At 34.3% G+C, this 14,472-nt stretch overlaps 1 protein-coding gene across 13 annotated transcripts in view; it reads left to right on the top strand.

Annotated features, from left to right (window-relative positions):
- The window catches only part of RyR (Ryanodine receptor), a 286,011-nt gene that overhangs the window by 100,567 nt on the left and 170,972 nt on the right, over nt 1-14,472 (top strand). For all 13 annotated transcript variants that reach the window (XM_087150450.1, XM_087150444.1, XM_087150445.1 and 10 more), the window contains 6 exons: nt 3,713-3,890; nt 5,848-6,012; nt 9,349-9,542; nt 10,515-10,712; nt 11,812-11,949; nt 13,151-13,303. In XM_087150450.1, the coding sequence (XP_087006576.1) occupies nt 3,713-3,890; nt 5,848-6,012; nt 9,349-9,542; nt 10,515-10,712; nt 11,812-11,949; nt 13,151-13,303 (1,026 nt within the window). The remainder of the gene's footprint in view (nt 1-3,712; nt 3,891-5,847; nt 6,013-9,348; nt 9,543-10,514; nt 10,713-11,811; nt 11,950-13,150; nt 13,304-14,472) is intronic.

Here is a 14,472-nt window from a genome sequence, read left to right as displayed (position 1 = left end):
TTGAATAAACCAAAGGTTTTTATTGACACGTACGGTGTATTGTACGCTTACGGCACAACACTTACGGTGTACGTTGAATATATATCATAATCTGCAGAATGAAAAATGAACTCCTTTTCCAATGGGATTAAATATATATAGTCATGTATACCTTTTGGTTAGTACTATCAATTTCATATTATACGCATTCCCTGATACCCTGACCCTTTCAGTCTTATGTTAAAGAATTTTTTTTCTATATATGGGTCATTCTCACAAAAACAGTCATTTTCATGTCCCCAGTATATTTTATGTTTGTTTTACAACTTACGAAAAAAAATTTTTCAGGGAAAGTGTCCTTCGGAATGCAAGCTAACAAAAGAATAAAAATAAAATTATCAATTTTTATTTTTTATTAGTTTTAGGTAATAAAAATATACCAATATGTCATTCCCTCACTTGTCCCCACTGCTGATTTAAAAAAAGAAAAAAATTGTTTCTGATATAAAAATTTTTTTTTTACAAATTTGTGTTTTTTATTTGAGAATATTGAAATATAGAATTCAGAAAATAAATTTTAAATTTAATTTCTGATAAAAATATTAACACAGCACTATTTTAAACTTTGTCCCCAGTGTTTCGCGTCATTCCCTCACAACAATATTCTTATCACCTGCAATCATCTTAGAATAAAAATATCTTAATAAAAACTTCAGAAGTTAACAACTGGCATCATAGAACAAAATTGCAGTATGTTTCCATCTTCAACTTAAAGAAGCTTTGCTGTGGAATAAATTTGAATGAATCAAACCAGGTAAAATTTTTTACATTTGTCATTCCCTCATGTCGTTTTTTAGAGTAAAATAAAATACAATTTCATCGAGAAAGTGGATAATTATATGTTGCTTTCTTGTATGAATATAATTGTATGTGATTGACTTCAGAAATTAATAAAGCCTAGCTGTTATTTTTAAATTTTCTTGAATTCGTCATTCCCTCACTAGTGTATAAAGTGAGGGAATGATTCAAGATGAGTATATTATTAAATTTTTTTTTGTTCAATCGTGCCAGCCAATTTTATTTCCCAAACCTGTAAAAACTATTAAATATATAAGACTAAATTATAATAAATATTAGATATACTTAGTATGTTATAATTTTCAAACTTTAGGTAGATGTAACTTAGATAAAAACATGTATTAAAATAAAATATCATTCCCTCACTATTAGTGTCAGTCCCTCACTTTTTAAATAGTGAAAATAATTAATTTACTTGTTAATTAATTTGAAAAATAAATTAATAAATTGATTTATTAAACTAATTAATTTATTTATTAAATTAATTAATTAATTATTAATTATTATAAATTAATAATTATAAATTAATTATTTAAAAAATTAATAAATTTTAATATTAAGTATAATTTATAGGATATATACTTTCTTTATAATGCCATTACATATTTCTATTAATATAGAAAGTTTCAGAGCTTTTTATTCACTTTACTTTTTTGGGATTTTATGAACTGAAAAATGACAGTTTTCGTGAGAATGACCCATATATATATATATATATATATATATATATATATATATATATACATATATATATATATATATATATATACACATATAGTCGGACCCCGATTTAACGAACCCCTATTTACGAATTTCGCGATTTAACGAATTTTTTTTCAACCCCAGCAAAAACAGAGTCAAAAACCCCTAATTAACGAATAATTAACCTCGAATTAACGAATTATTTCAGCATCCGGAGAAAATATTTTTCATTAATTTTGATCAGAAAAATATTGCATTTTTAGTAATTGGCAGATTCTAAAGGGAAAAAAGTCTTTCCTGGGAGGAATAAAGTAGAAAAAGTGCATATTCGTCTCAAACAAAAGAAACGCCCGCAACAGGGAAAAACAAAATTCGTCGTGGATAGGTGGGCAGAGTCAATAAGACATATTACACTTGCAAGGTCATTTTCCGGGGGTTTGTCAAGTGAACTATGAGTCAAACAGGAAATTCCTTTCTTATCTTAGATAGTCGTTTATAACTAGTAATTTTTAATAATACATATGTACAAAAAAAAATTTTTTTTTAACCCCGATTTTACGAATGACCCCGAATTAACGAATAAAATTTCCGGTCCCGATGAATTCGTTAAATCGGGGTCCGACTGTATATATATATATAGTTATAATGCTTTTTGCAAATCTGTATATTTTTAAAACATCTCAATAAAATACTATTTTGGGTTACGTTTATAATTCGATTTATTTAGGCTACTGAAAACCTTTTATACAGGCTACTTGAAAAACTTATTAAAAATGAGTTTACATGGACGAATGTCCAACTTTAATCTGCTTTTAGGTATATAAAGCAAGAATTCAAAATCAGTGTCTAATCAATCAATATACAGTCTCTGGCCAAATTATGAGACGCATTCTTAAGATTCTACGTCAAAAATTAATTATCAGGTGATACTGTACAACTTTATTGTTTTTATGAGGTTTGTACTTGCTTACGTCCATGTATCAGTGGGTTAACATTGTCATGCAATACGTCAAAAAATAAGTGCAAATAGGAAGTCTATAATAAATCTTCGGAATAAAAACCCCATTACATGTACACTATCTAGCCATTAATGACCGGACACTGTGAAGTTCGGCGGTGGAGTAATTATGGTGTGGTCCTGTTTCTCATGGTTTGGTCTTGGACCCTTGGTGTTAGTGTGTCGAACCCTGAACGCAGAAGGGTGTAGAGACATCCTGGACAATTCAGCACTTCCCACCCTGTGGCAACAGTTCGGTAATGGCCGGTTTGTGTTTCAACACGATAACGCTGCCATTCATAAAGCACATGCTATCACGGACTGGTTTGATGAAATGGGGATGCAAGAGCTTGACTGGCCATCCCAAAGTCCGGACATCAATCCAATTGAGCATCTCTGAGATGAGTTGGAGCGCTGGTTGAGCGCCAGACCACAACGCCCCAAAACCACCACTCAACTCTTCGCCATGTTACAGGAGGAATTGCGGGCAATACCTGCCGCCGTGTACCAACACCTAGTGGATAGCCTTCCTAGAAGGACTAAAGCTGTGATACCGGCGCGTGGCAGCCCTACGCCCTACTGACTTGATACTAGCACCTCATGTATCCGAAATGAGGGGTGTCCGGTCATTAATGGCCAGATAGTGTATGTTTGACTATAAAAGTATTGCCTATGAAATCGTGCAAAACATGTCATTATTAAAACACTACAGTACGTCTAATAATTGGATCTAATTATTGCAATATTATACCTGATATAATAAATATTCTATATTTATATAATAGATTGTCTACTTTATATTATCTATCGCCTAATTTAAGCAATTGTTACACGAATATAAACAAATGCAAACCGTTTCCACTCTCGTATAAACAATACAGCTGTATAGAGTATCACTTGATATTTAAGGTTTTACATAGAATCTTTTACTGCGTCTACTAATTCGGCCAGTGACTGTAAGATGCACAGTTTATCTTACTTAAAAGTAATTGTTTTAGCTGAAGTTTATGATAGTATTCCTTCCCCCCCCAAAAAAAAATGTATTAATAGAGAAACGTGTTTCTCACAAAAGAGACTCGAAGTATTAAGCTCTGCATAGAAAAAAAATAAAATTCAATGAAGGGATTTACAGTGATGACGAAAAGGTATAAACTAATCTAAGATTCTGTTTGGCAGGATGGATCGGCAGGATTGCTACATGGTGTGTGCAGGACAACTGTACTCGGATGTGAGTCAGGGGGATGCTAATTCTCGCAGCTCAAATCAAGGGATGGTTGTTGGATGCCACGTCGACACTTCGATGGGTCTCATTACATTCACAGCCGAAGGACAACCGACGAGATACACTTTTAAGGTTCTTAGATATCTTATTTAAATTCATTCCTAGCAAATTCAGTACTTTAAGATGCCGATCACCGGTCTAGTGGACTACTGGGCCAGTGGTTGTGGGTTCGAATCCCACCGTAGGCATGGATGTAAATATTTCTCTCTGCGTTCTATAGTTTGTCTAAGCTAAGAACTTCCTGCTATAAAGTCTGGGACCGTCTGGTGCTATGGAAACAAGAATGGCTCATTACGAGAATGGGTAGCTCCACTCTAGGACTAACACAATAGACCGAAAAGATTCCCTTTCTCTCGCCGAATCCACTCCAAAACAGTGACCCCGCACTTCTACTTGAAATAATCATACCTCGTTACCATAGTCACGGCCACAAGTCCAGGCGAATGTCGGGTGGAGTTCTTATTTTAGACAAACTATATGGCCTTTCTTCTGTGTAAATGTAACCCACCTTATAAACGGGTTTGTGGTTGTATGACGCTACTCCACCTCCATGGCTTAGCCACAGTTGTCCAACGATAAGAGAGTAGCAATTCTGTCATTTATGAGGTCAATGGAAAATAGACACAAGTAAAAAAAAATAGTGCGTGGAGTCCCTCCGCGCGGAAGAAGTTAAACTTCGCAACCTGCGACGTTAATTGTAGAAGAATCAGCAGTCGTAGAAGGATCACTAGTTCTATTCAACGACTCTTTTTCCTGCTCCGCTCGCTTCCGTGCTCTGTAATCACGGTAATACTGTGCATTTTTCCCTCGTGGACCTCTTGAACCAGTGCTTGTGGTTGCCTCATCGTCTCGCCCTGGAAAATGTATTTGAATTAATAATGTATGTGAATGCGTCACAATGTAGTTTTAGAAGAAAAACAATCAATTGGTATTCACAAGAGACATACCTTGACATAACCTTAAATCCGTCGCATTGTCCATGGAATTGTTTTCACTCGTGTTTTAAAATTGTTATCCACTAAATTTGAAAATAAAAAATACTACCCTATTAAATTATATGTGTATCAAAACAAACTAAAAAAATATTTATAGGAAAACAATACTTTTATGCTAGTGAGAACCAAAACAACATGGAAATGAATGAGGGAAAACTACCACGTGATTTCCCGGCCAATAAAAATGTAGCGTTAAACGTTTAACGCAACGTTGTTGGAAGTCGCATAAGAAGCAATACTTATGATAAGTAAAGTATCCAATGGACAAGTGAAGTGAGCTCGAAATGGTTGAGCAATCCGTCACAATGTAGTTTTAGAAGAAAAACAATCAATTGGTATTCACAAGAGACATACCTTGACATAACCTTAAATCCGTCGCATTGTCCATGGAATTGTTTTCACTCGTGTTTTAAAATTGTTATCCACTAAATTTGAAAATAAAAAATACTACCCTATTAAATTATATGTGTATCAAAACAAACTAAAAAAATATTTATAGGAAAACAATACTTTTATGCTAGTGAGAACCAAAACAACATGGAAATGAATGAGGGAAAACTACCACGTGATTTCCCGGCCAATAAAAATGTAGCGTTAAACGTTTAACGCAACGTTGTTGGAAGTCGCATAAGAAGCAATACTTATGATAAGTAAAGTATCCAATGGACAAGTGAAGTGAGCTCGAAATGGTTGAGCAATCCGAAGAGAACGCGAAAGGGTTGGTGATCACTAGTAAGTATTTAAATGGATTGGAAGGAACTTATAACTAAACATGTAGTAATGACTTTACTTATGGCTAGCTTTGTACACTTTTTTCGGACTGAAATGTAAACAAATAGTTCAAACTTTTCTTTGTACGAAATTCTTTAACTTGAAACAAAATTTAAGTTAAGATAATGCTGCGTTTCTTTTTTTGGTTATGACCAATGATTGAAAAGAAATTTGATTGATTTTATTACCACGTGCGTGTAAAAGTATTTTATATACTATAGATTGGGTTATTTAAATTCATTTCTAACACATGAATGTTGCAGGTGGAGCCTGGTACTAAGCTCTTCCCTTCTGTGTTCTTTGAAGCTACGAGTAAAGAGGTTCTTCAATTTGAGCTGGGTCGAACAGCAACAACTCTTCCATTGTCCTCAGCTGTTTTACGCAGTACCGAAAGACACCTCACCCCTCAATGTCCACCTCGACTTAAAGTAAGTTTGTTTTCCAATTATTTAAATCACTTTAACACCTATTTCCTACTATTCTATAAAGTGTGCTATTTTTAGCGAATTAGAATATAGTGTCATAATTAGAGCCCGGATTTTGATGACCTAAAAAACCTCAATTAATGCCCTTAAAAAGTGCAAAAAATGCCCTTAAAAATGCGAAAATTGCGCTAAAAATGCCTTATGACATGACTTAAATAAAGTAAAAATATTGAACTAAAACAATGTTTTACTCTTTAAAATTACTATGAGTCATTTAAAAAAATATAAAGCAATGCAATACTTGTACTACGTTCATTAAAGTTTGACAAATATGTTTTATATCCAATAATAACAACAAAAAAAAGGAAAATATATTGACTCCAAAACATTTTCATTTTGTATAGAAACTTTAATGAATATAACAACTTCCATCTCATAATATTACTAAATATCAGAATTACATTGGATTATTAAATGTTTTTTGATAATTTGAAATGTAAACGAGCGTCTCTTGTGTGAAAGTAAATTTTCATTCCTGCAGAAGCTTCTTTCAACGTCTACTGATGTTATAGGTGCGTACTTGAAAAAGACGGTCTCACTTACTGACAATTCTTCTTCAATTTGAAAAGATGTTGCTACACCTGTTAATTATCCTAGAGATTTTCTTCATTGTTTGGAAGACAGTGTAATAATAAAAAATGATAAAAAAAATAATAAAAATTGGAAAAAATTAACAAAAAATTAAAAAAATGCTTTAAAATGCAAAATACGCCAAAACATGTAAAGAAAAATGCTCTATAAATCTAAAAAAATGGTCTAAAGGACAAAAAATTTCCAAAAATGCAAATGTCATCAAAATCCGGACTTTAGTCATAATACATAGGATAAAATTGGGGAATAATTTTACTGTCACCGGCAGTAGCATTTTTAATAGTGACCACTTTTAACATTTTTAACATTGAAAATTCCAAAAATTAGTGTCCCGCAGTGGACTCATCGTAAAGACACTGTTCCCAGTAGGGCGAGTGGGAGGTTACTTATGAGCAAACAAGGCACGCACCTCCGATCGATAAGGGAGAGTGTTGATCGAAAAGAAATAATAAAGAAAAATAGAATTTTGGGGGGAGCTGGTATAAACATCATATATGACGTCCAGTGTACCCTCAATCGCTTCAACCCAAAATCATTTTTTTAAATCCTAGTTTATTGAAAATCGAAAAGGGAGGTTACAAAATTAAGGGTTATACAAGGTTGCAGTAACAAGAATATACAGCAGTAATGTAATAATGATAGCAAGAGATGCAGTATAACAGGATTTGATATGATTAACAAAATGATCCAAGTAAGATCAATAAAAAATAGTAGGGGATAATGCATACAAAAATCAATGTAGGGATGACATCCAAGTAACATAGCAATAAAATTTACAGTAATAAAAATGAAAAGAATCCAAATAAAAATAATAAAAATAGTAAAGTAATATAGTATAATGGATAATAATTGGTAAAAATAAAAATAACAAACATTGGTTAAATTGGTGTTTGCTTATAGCTGTGTGAAAGAAATTGTTTACAATCTGATGAGGTAAAATAAGTAGTGAAAAAATTAGATATAATAACAACAGAAGGTGAAACAGACTGGGGCTGTGATAAGTATAAATCAAGATAAATAAAAAATAAGCAAATAAATATTATCATAATAACAAGCAGGTAGAAGTGTAAAAGTAATAAAAACACTATGTAGGAGAAAGAGTATGTGGGAATAATAACAATGTTCGTCAGTAGATGGCACCACTGAGGTAAACTTACAAAGAACGAATAAAAATTTGTTAATAAAATGTTAAAGATACAATTATAATTTGGAGAATGATTGTGAAGTAATTAAGAGATCGTTAATCAGATTTATAAGAAGATAATTAATAAAGAGGTATAATGGGGAAAGATGATTACGACAAATAAATTAGTGGAGATTAAAATTTGGGGTGATAGTGATGGTAAAACTAATGGTAATTGACCGAAGTTAAGCATCACTGGCTGCGGTCAGTAAGCGGTTGGTCACTTTGATCAGCCTTCGTAGGGACTGAGGATGCACGGTATCAGTCTTCGTTAAAATGTTCCACCGTAAAGTGCTCGACTTCGCGTGCAAGAAGGGGAGCTATCCCTTCTGAAGAGGATCGGAATTGCGATGACATGTCTTCGGACCATCCTCAGGGATGTTTCCCAGACAGTCGCAAATAGCTCATTGTACCAATAGCCAATTGCTCAAGTACCGACCTATCTAAAAACTATCATAATTGTAAAGTATTGTTTTTCTTAATATATGAAAAAGCATTATTTCTAAAGATGGGAAACAGACTTCTCCAAGGATGTAAAGTTTTTGCATCACGTTTACCACTAATGCAATACTAATGAGTTTTTGAACCAATAATAAGTTTTATTAACAAACATAAAATCTTTTGCTGTAATACTTCACGTAAATATTGCTTTTAAATATTATCAGCCATAAATTTAATATAATATGAAATTAACCATGAATGAAACCTAATTGTAACTCCCCTGAAACTTTGAACTAACGCAAAATAACGTTTATGTAACAGCTTTTTCGTGTATTATAGAATACAAGAAGTTGATAGCGTGGATTAAATATGAGGAAGATTTTTTTAAAATATTTCATAACGTTAATAATAATTTCTAAAATCCAACAGATGGTGCAGCAATGTAAAATGATTAATTATATTCAGTTTCCTTTATGGCATTGTACCATAAACAACATTCCTTGTTTTTGTTATTAAATGTTGTTTGTTCAATGCTTTAAAACCCCCAGCAATCAACACTTCCCGGTGGTGCTTCCAGCTCGGGAGCATTATCGAAAATATTAAATTCCATTGTTGAAAACCATTGTAACAGATTAAACATTGTAAAAAGGGAAAAAATGACTTTCTCGAGCGAAAGTGAAAGTAAAGCAGATGATTTATCAGATGAAGATGTGAACATATACATAGACTAATGTTTGACTTCTTTCATTTGCCCCAGATAATTTGGGATAGTAAACTGATGATGAATTAATTATTTTTTTACACATAAAAAAATTAAAAATATCGACTTAGAACTTGTGTAGTATGTTTTATTTTAGTTCCTAGTATTTATCAATGAAATAAAAAATATGTTGATTTTTTCCATTTTTTTTTTCCAAAGAAAAATTGGTAAGGGTTGGTTAAGACTGAGTCAAAAATCTTATCACTAGATAAAAAGTTATTCAGGGTCTTTTTTATTTTGTGCACTGTACGTTTATTTTCATTTAAGATAACTTTGTAACTATATGATTGTCTTGCTTGTACAGGTTCAGTGCTTGCAGCCGTATCAGTGGGCACGTGCCCCGAATGTAAACTTGAAACCACATGCTCTCAAATTGTCTGATATCCGTGGTTGGAGTATGCTTTGTGAAGATCCCGTCTCCATGCTTGCTGTTCACATTCCAGAAGAAGACAGGTGCATCGATGTATTGGAACTAATTGAACGAGAGAAGCTTCTAAGGTTATCATTTGCACTTCTCTTTCTTAATCGAGAACTTTGCAAAATTGTTTATCGCTTACGAAACTTCTTGCTAAAAATATGCTAAAATGGATCCTTCGTCAAATATTTTACATCGAAATTCTTTAAATGCGGTGAATCTTATGAGTTTTGTTCATTAAAATAAGACCTTATTATCCCTTATTCACAAAATAAAGAATCCTTCAGAAAAAAAATATGATTCTAACGTATAAATACACAAGTGGGCGTCCTTTGTGCTAAAATACAAACTAAGGTAAACAACGTTTAAGAGCACGAAAAATATTTATAAATGCAGACAGCTGTTTCGGATGCTCAAAGGGCAAACGTATAGTTTGTCTAAAATAAGAACTCCCCCAGACATTCGTCTGGACTTGTGACGACTATTTCTAATAGGGGTGCGGGGTCACTGTTTTGGAGTGGTTTCGGTTCGGGTCGACGAGAGAAAGGGAATCTTCGGTCTATTGTGTTAGTCCTAGAATGAAGCTACCCTCCCTAAATGAGCCATTCTTGTTTCCATAGCACCAGACGGCCTCAGACTTTGTGGCGGGAGGAGTTCTTAGCTTAGACAAACTATAATTTTTTCTCAGAAACATAAACACCGGATCGCTTACAGGAAGTTTGGAGTGTTCAAAACTTTAATGATAAGATATCATTATGATATGATATCATTATGATATGATATCATTAATTATTAGATATCATAAAGGTTAAATAAGTCCTTGTAGGAAATGCTCATCGAATTGATGATTTTTTGGAGAACAAGAATTTATTCGAATTAAAATTTTAAAGCATTTAAATAGTCACTCAAAGTTTATTACAAGCTGAAAAATATCTTTTTCTTTTACTGTTTTTTTCCCTCCATTTTCTAGGCAAAAGAATGTTACTCTTCTTTCATATAAATAATTATATGCCGACATCTTTGTTTGGAAATTAAATAACTCTAGACTTTTTCAGTTTCCATGCTCATACACTGGCTCTGTACGGTGCTCTATGTTTCCAAGGGAATCATCGAGCTGCCCACACCATCTGCACCCATGTGGATGAGAAGCAACTCATGTACGCCATACAATCTGAATACATGTCTGGACCACTCAGAACTGGATTCACAGATCTACTCATTGCTCTGCATTTAGAATTCCACGCATATGCAAGGCAAGTTCCATCCACTATAGTCTCTGGCCTTAGACCCCACTCTAAGATTCTATATCAATAAATCTTAACTATCAGATACAGCTTTATTGTTTATACGAGAACGGTTTGCTTTTGCTTATATTCGCGTAACAATTGCTTAAATTAGACGATATATAATTTAAATTCGACGACTGGATAAAGTAGACGATATACACTATCTAGCCATTAATGACCGGACACTGTGAAGTTCGGCGGTGGAGGAATTATGGTGTGGTCCTGTTTCTCATGGTTTGGTCTTGGACCCTTGGTGTTAGTGCGTGGAACCCTGAACGCAGAAGGGTGTAGAGACATCCTGGACAATTCAGCACTTCCCACCCTGTGGCAACAGTTCGGTAATGGCCCGTTTGTGTTTCAACACGATAACGCTGCCATTCATAAAGCACATGCCATCACGGACTGGTTTGATGAAATGGGGGTGCAAGAGCTTGACTGGCCATCCCAAAGTCCGGACATCAATCCAATTGAGCATCTCTGGGATGAGTTGGAGCGCTGGTTGAGCGCCAGACCACAACGCCCCAAAACCACCACTCAACTCTTCGCCATGTTACAGGAGGAATTGCGGGCAATACCTGCCGCCGTGTACCAACACCTAGTGGATAGCCTTCCTAGAAGGACTAAAGCTGTGATACGGGCGCGTGGCAGGCCCTACGCCCTACTGACTTGATACTAGCACCTCATGTATCCGAAATGAGGGGTGTCCGGTCATTAATGGCCAGATAGTGTATTATATAAATATAGATTATTTATTATATCAGGAATTATATTGTAATAATTAGACCAAATGATTAAACACTGTAGTGTTTTAATAATGACATGTTTTGCACGAGTTTATATGCCATACTTTATGTTTAAACATGCTTGTAATGGGGTTTTTATTCAAAACATCTTTAGTGCAAACCGCTTAAAAACAAGAGCTGTATAATATATGATGATAATTAAGATTTTACATAGAATCTTAAAGTGCGTCCAATAATTTGGCCATGGACTCACTGGATGACCGTAATATTAGATAAAATTATTTATTCATTTTGTTTAACTATGTTGACTGTCTGTTGGTTAGGAGTTTGACACAGAATGAGTTCATCCTTCCATTGGGACCAGACCTCCGATCGATGTATCAGGAGCCAGCCTCTGCTCACAGTCTATCGACCATGCAATACTCTTCCATCAGACCCGAAATGACCATGAGTCCTATCGCGTAAGTTTTTCTTCCTACTTTTACATTTGGCAAATCTACCAACTATTACGGTAACGTTCAAAGGGTTCGCAAAATGTATGCTCTTCTTTTAATTTGCAAATTTAATTAGACTATTTTGATCTCTAATACACGCAAAATAAATATTTGTATGATTATCATTCGATTAAGGGGATTCAAATTCGAGCAAAACAAAAAAAAAAAAGTGATTTCGCTATCTTCCCTCTTATTTATGAATTTCACACGTTGAATGCCATGGGGGGGGGTCACCGGTGACGAGCACTGAGTTTGTTTGTAGCGCCACGGGATTCATCGGTGACCGGCGAAGCCAAGATTATTAGAAACACAAAATTCGTGTAAATTCTTAATGATTTTAATTTTTTTATATTATCGCTATCGTTATCCTTAAATGGTTTGAAGAAATTAATGCAATGTAGAGCACACAAAAATAATTTTGGCGAGACGGGCAAGTCATGTAAAATTAGCGTGGCATTCAATGTGTTAATAACTCTTTTGAACACAGTTAAAAAGAAATTGATAGAACAAATCCGCAGTTACACGGAGAAGAAAATCACGAAAACCACACACGGTTACCTTGACGGTAAGGGGACACTATCGCGTAATCCATCTGCCGCTGAGGGTATTTTTACGTCAGCACTGTGGTCAGTGCTAGCCGGGAGCGGGCATTTTCGTATCGATCCATCATTGCTGGAATTCGAACCCAGTTCACCTTATAGGAAGGCGAACTCTCTATTCCCTGAGCCACGACAGCTCGCAAAAGAACATTTGTTACAAAAGTAAAGTCCGATAACTTATTGCACCTTGTGTTCAATTGGGCCTCACGACCCCTGTAAACAAAGCATTGTCAGGGTGTAATATTTCTCGGAAGTTGAATGTTTTTGGGGGGGCTGTAGAGCCGGACAGTGAACTGAAAAGTGTGGTCTTTTTACGAGCTTATTCAGAAAAACAATGAAGAAACAGACTTTGTTGAGGAGTAACTTTAAACATCCATTCACTAGTATTTAAGACATGCCAACTTAATGGATGAAGGTTTGCATTGTCATTGTTATCGGCTCGTTTAACAGAAACCTCTGTTAATCAAAATTCTACTGTAATAATAATTAAAAATAAATAATTATAATTGGTTGTAGACTCTTTCTCTAATTGGTATAACTGGTATAATTAAACGTAATTTTTGTTGCAGGGAAAAGATAACTTCGCTGAAGGATTTAAGCACTCCGTATTTCCCGATGGAAAATCTGAAGCAGTTTATTATGGAAGCATTGGATGACGCCGTCTGCAAGGGAAATAGACCCAACAGGGATCCCATTGGTGGAAGCAACGAAAATCTCTTTGTGTAAAACCATCTACTATATTCATTATTAATACAAAATCTCCAATACTTTTTTGAGCTTTCCAAAGTCAATATATTTGATGGTTCAATCAAAATATTTTGATGGTTTATATTGGTTTCAGTGCAATTCGTGAGGATCCAACATTTGATGATCCCCATCATCCAACATTTTATATCATGCGTTTATGGTTTTTGATATGCCAACTTACTTCCATCATTCTCAGAGCCTAACTGAGGCAGAGCCCCCACATAAGAGGGGGTCTCCAAATCGAATAGAAAGTTTACTTTACGTTTCTTTCTTCATTGAAATTTTTTTTTAAACAAAAGATATCAGTGCAGTGTAAAATCCGTCAGTTTTATGTTAGCTTCTTCATTAATCTATAGTATGAATGCAAAAAATCTATAATTCGGAAATCCAATTCAGCTAAATTACGATGCATACATTTGACCCATTAAAAGCCTGTATTTTTACATATCGAAAAATACGATATGTTTATAAAAATATGGGCTAAATTGAGCTACCGTCATAGCGAAAATTTAGATGAATACCTCCCTAATGTCAGCAAGAGTATAAATTTTTGGTAGCTAGTTGACAAAGTTAACAATCAGAAAACTGCATTTCGGAAACTGCCTTCACACGAGGGACACAAAATTGTTAGAAAAACAATGAAATGGATAAAACGGTGAGGAGGAACTTTATAGCAATTTCAGGTTCTTGTCAATTTTTTTGTTATGTGTATAATGAGGTGAAAAAATTTAATACCTCCATGAAGTTTGGTTCCTCATGACTGAAATAGTGAAGCAGAGGGGCCCCAAAAGAAGTTTTTGCCCCGGACCCCAATGAGGCTTAGTCGGACCTTATTCATTCCATGATGGAAAATGTTTCTTTAATTCTATGATGGTTAAAAATCAAGAGAAGTTTGATTCTCATAGAACCACAATCCAACTATACATTTCCTTGATGGTTTAATGTAAGTTCTTGCTCCTTCTCAGGAATATACCATCAAAACAAATTTTTCTTATGTGGGCAAATCAAAAATCACCTCTGAACTCTAAGTTTTACTTTAAGTTAAAAATCAGTTCACTTACATGTAAACCATTCATCTTCGAATTGAGCAGCCATCCAATTATTACTTTTAATTATCTCAGAATCAGCTTCAATAGGTTCCTGC

The sequence above is a fragment of the Parasteatoda tepidariorum genome, chromosome 1 (assembly GCF_982258835.1).
Source record: "Parasteatoda tepidariorum strain Cologne lab strain chromosome 1, Ptep-v5.0, whole genome shotgun sequence".
Taxonomy (NCBI): domain Eukaryota; kingdom Metazoa; phylum Arthropoda; class Arachnida; order Araneae; family Theridiidae; genus Parasteatoda; species Parasteatoda tepidariorum.
This window is presented reverse-complemented; position numbering and strand designations above follow the sequence as displayed.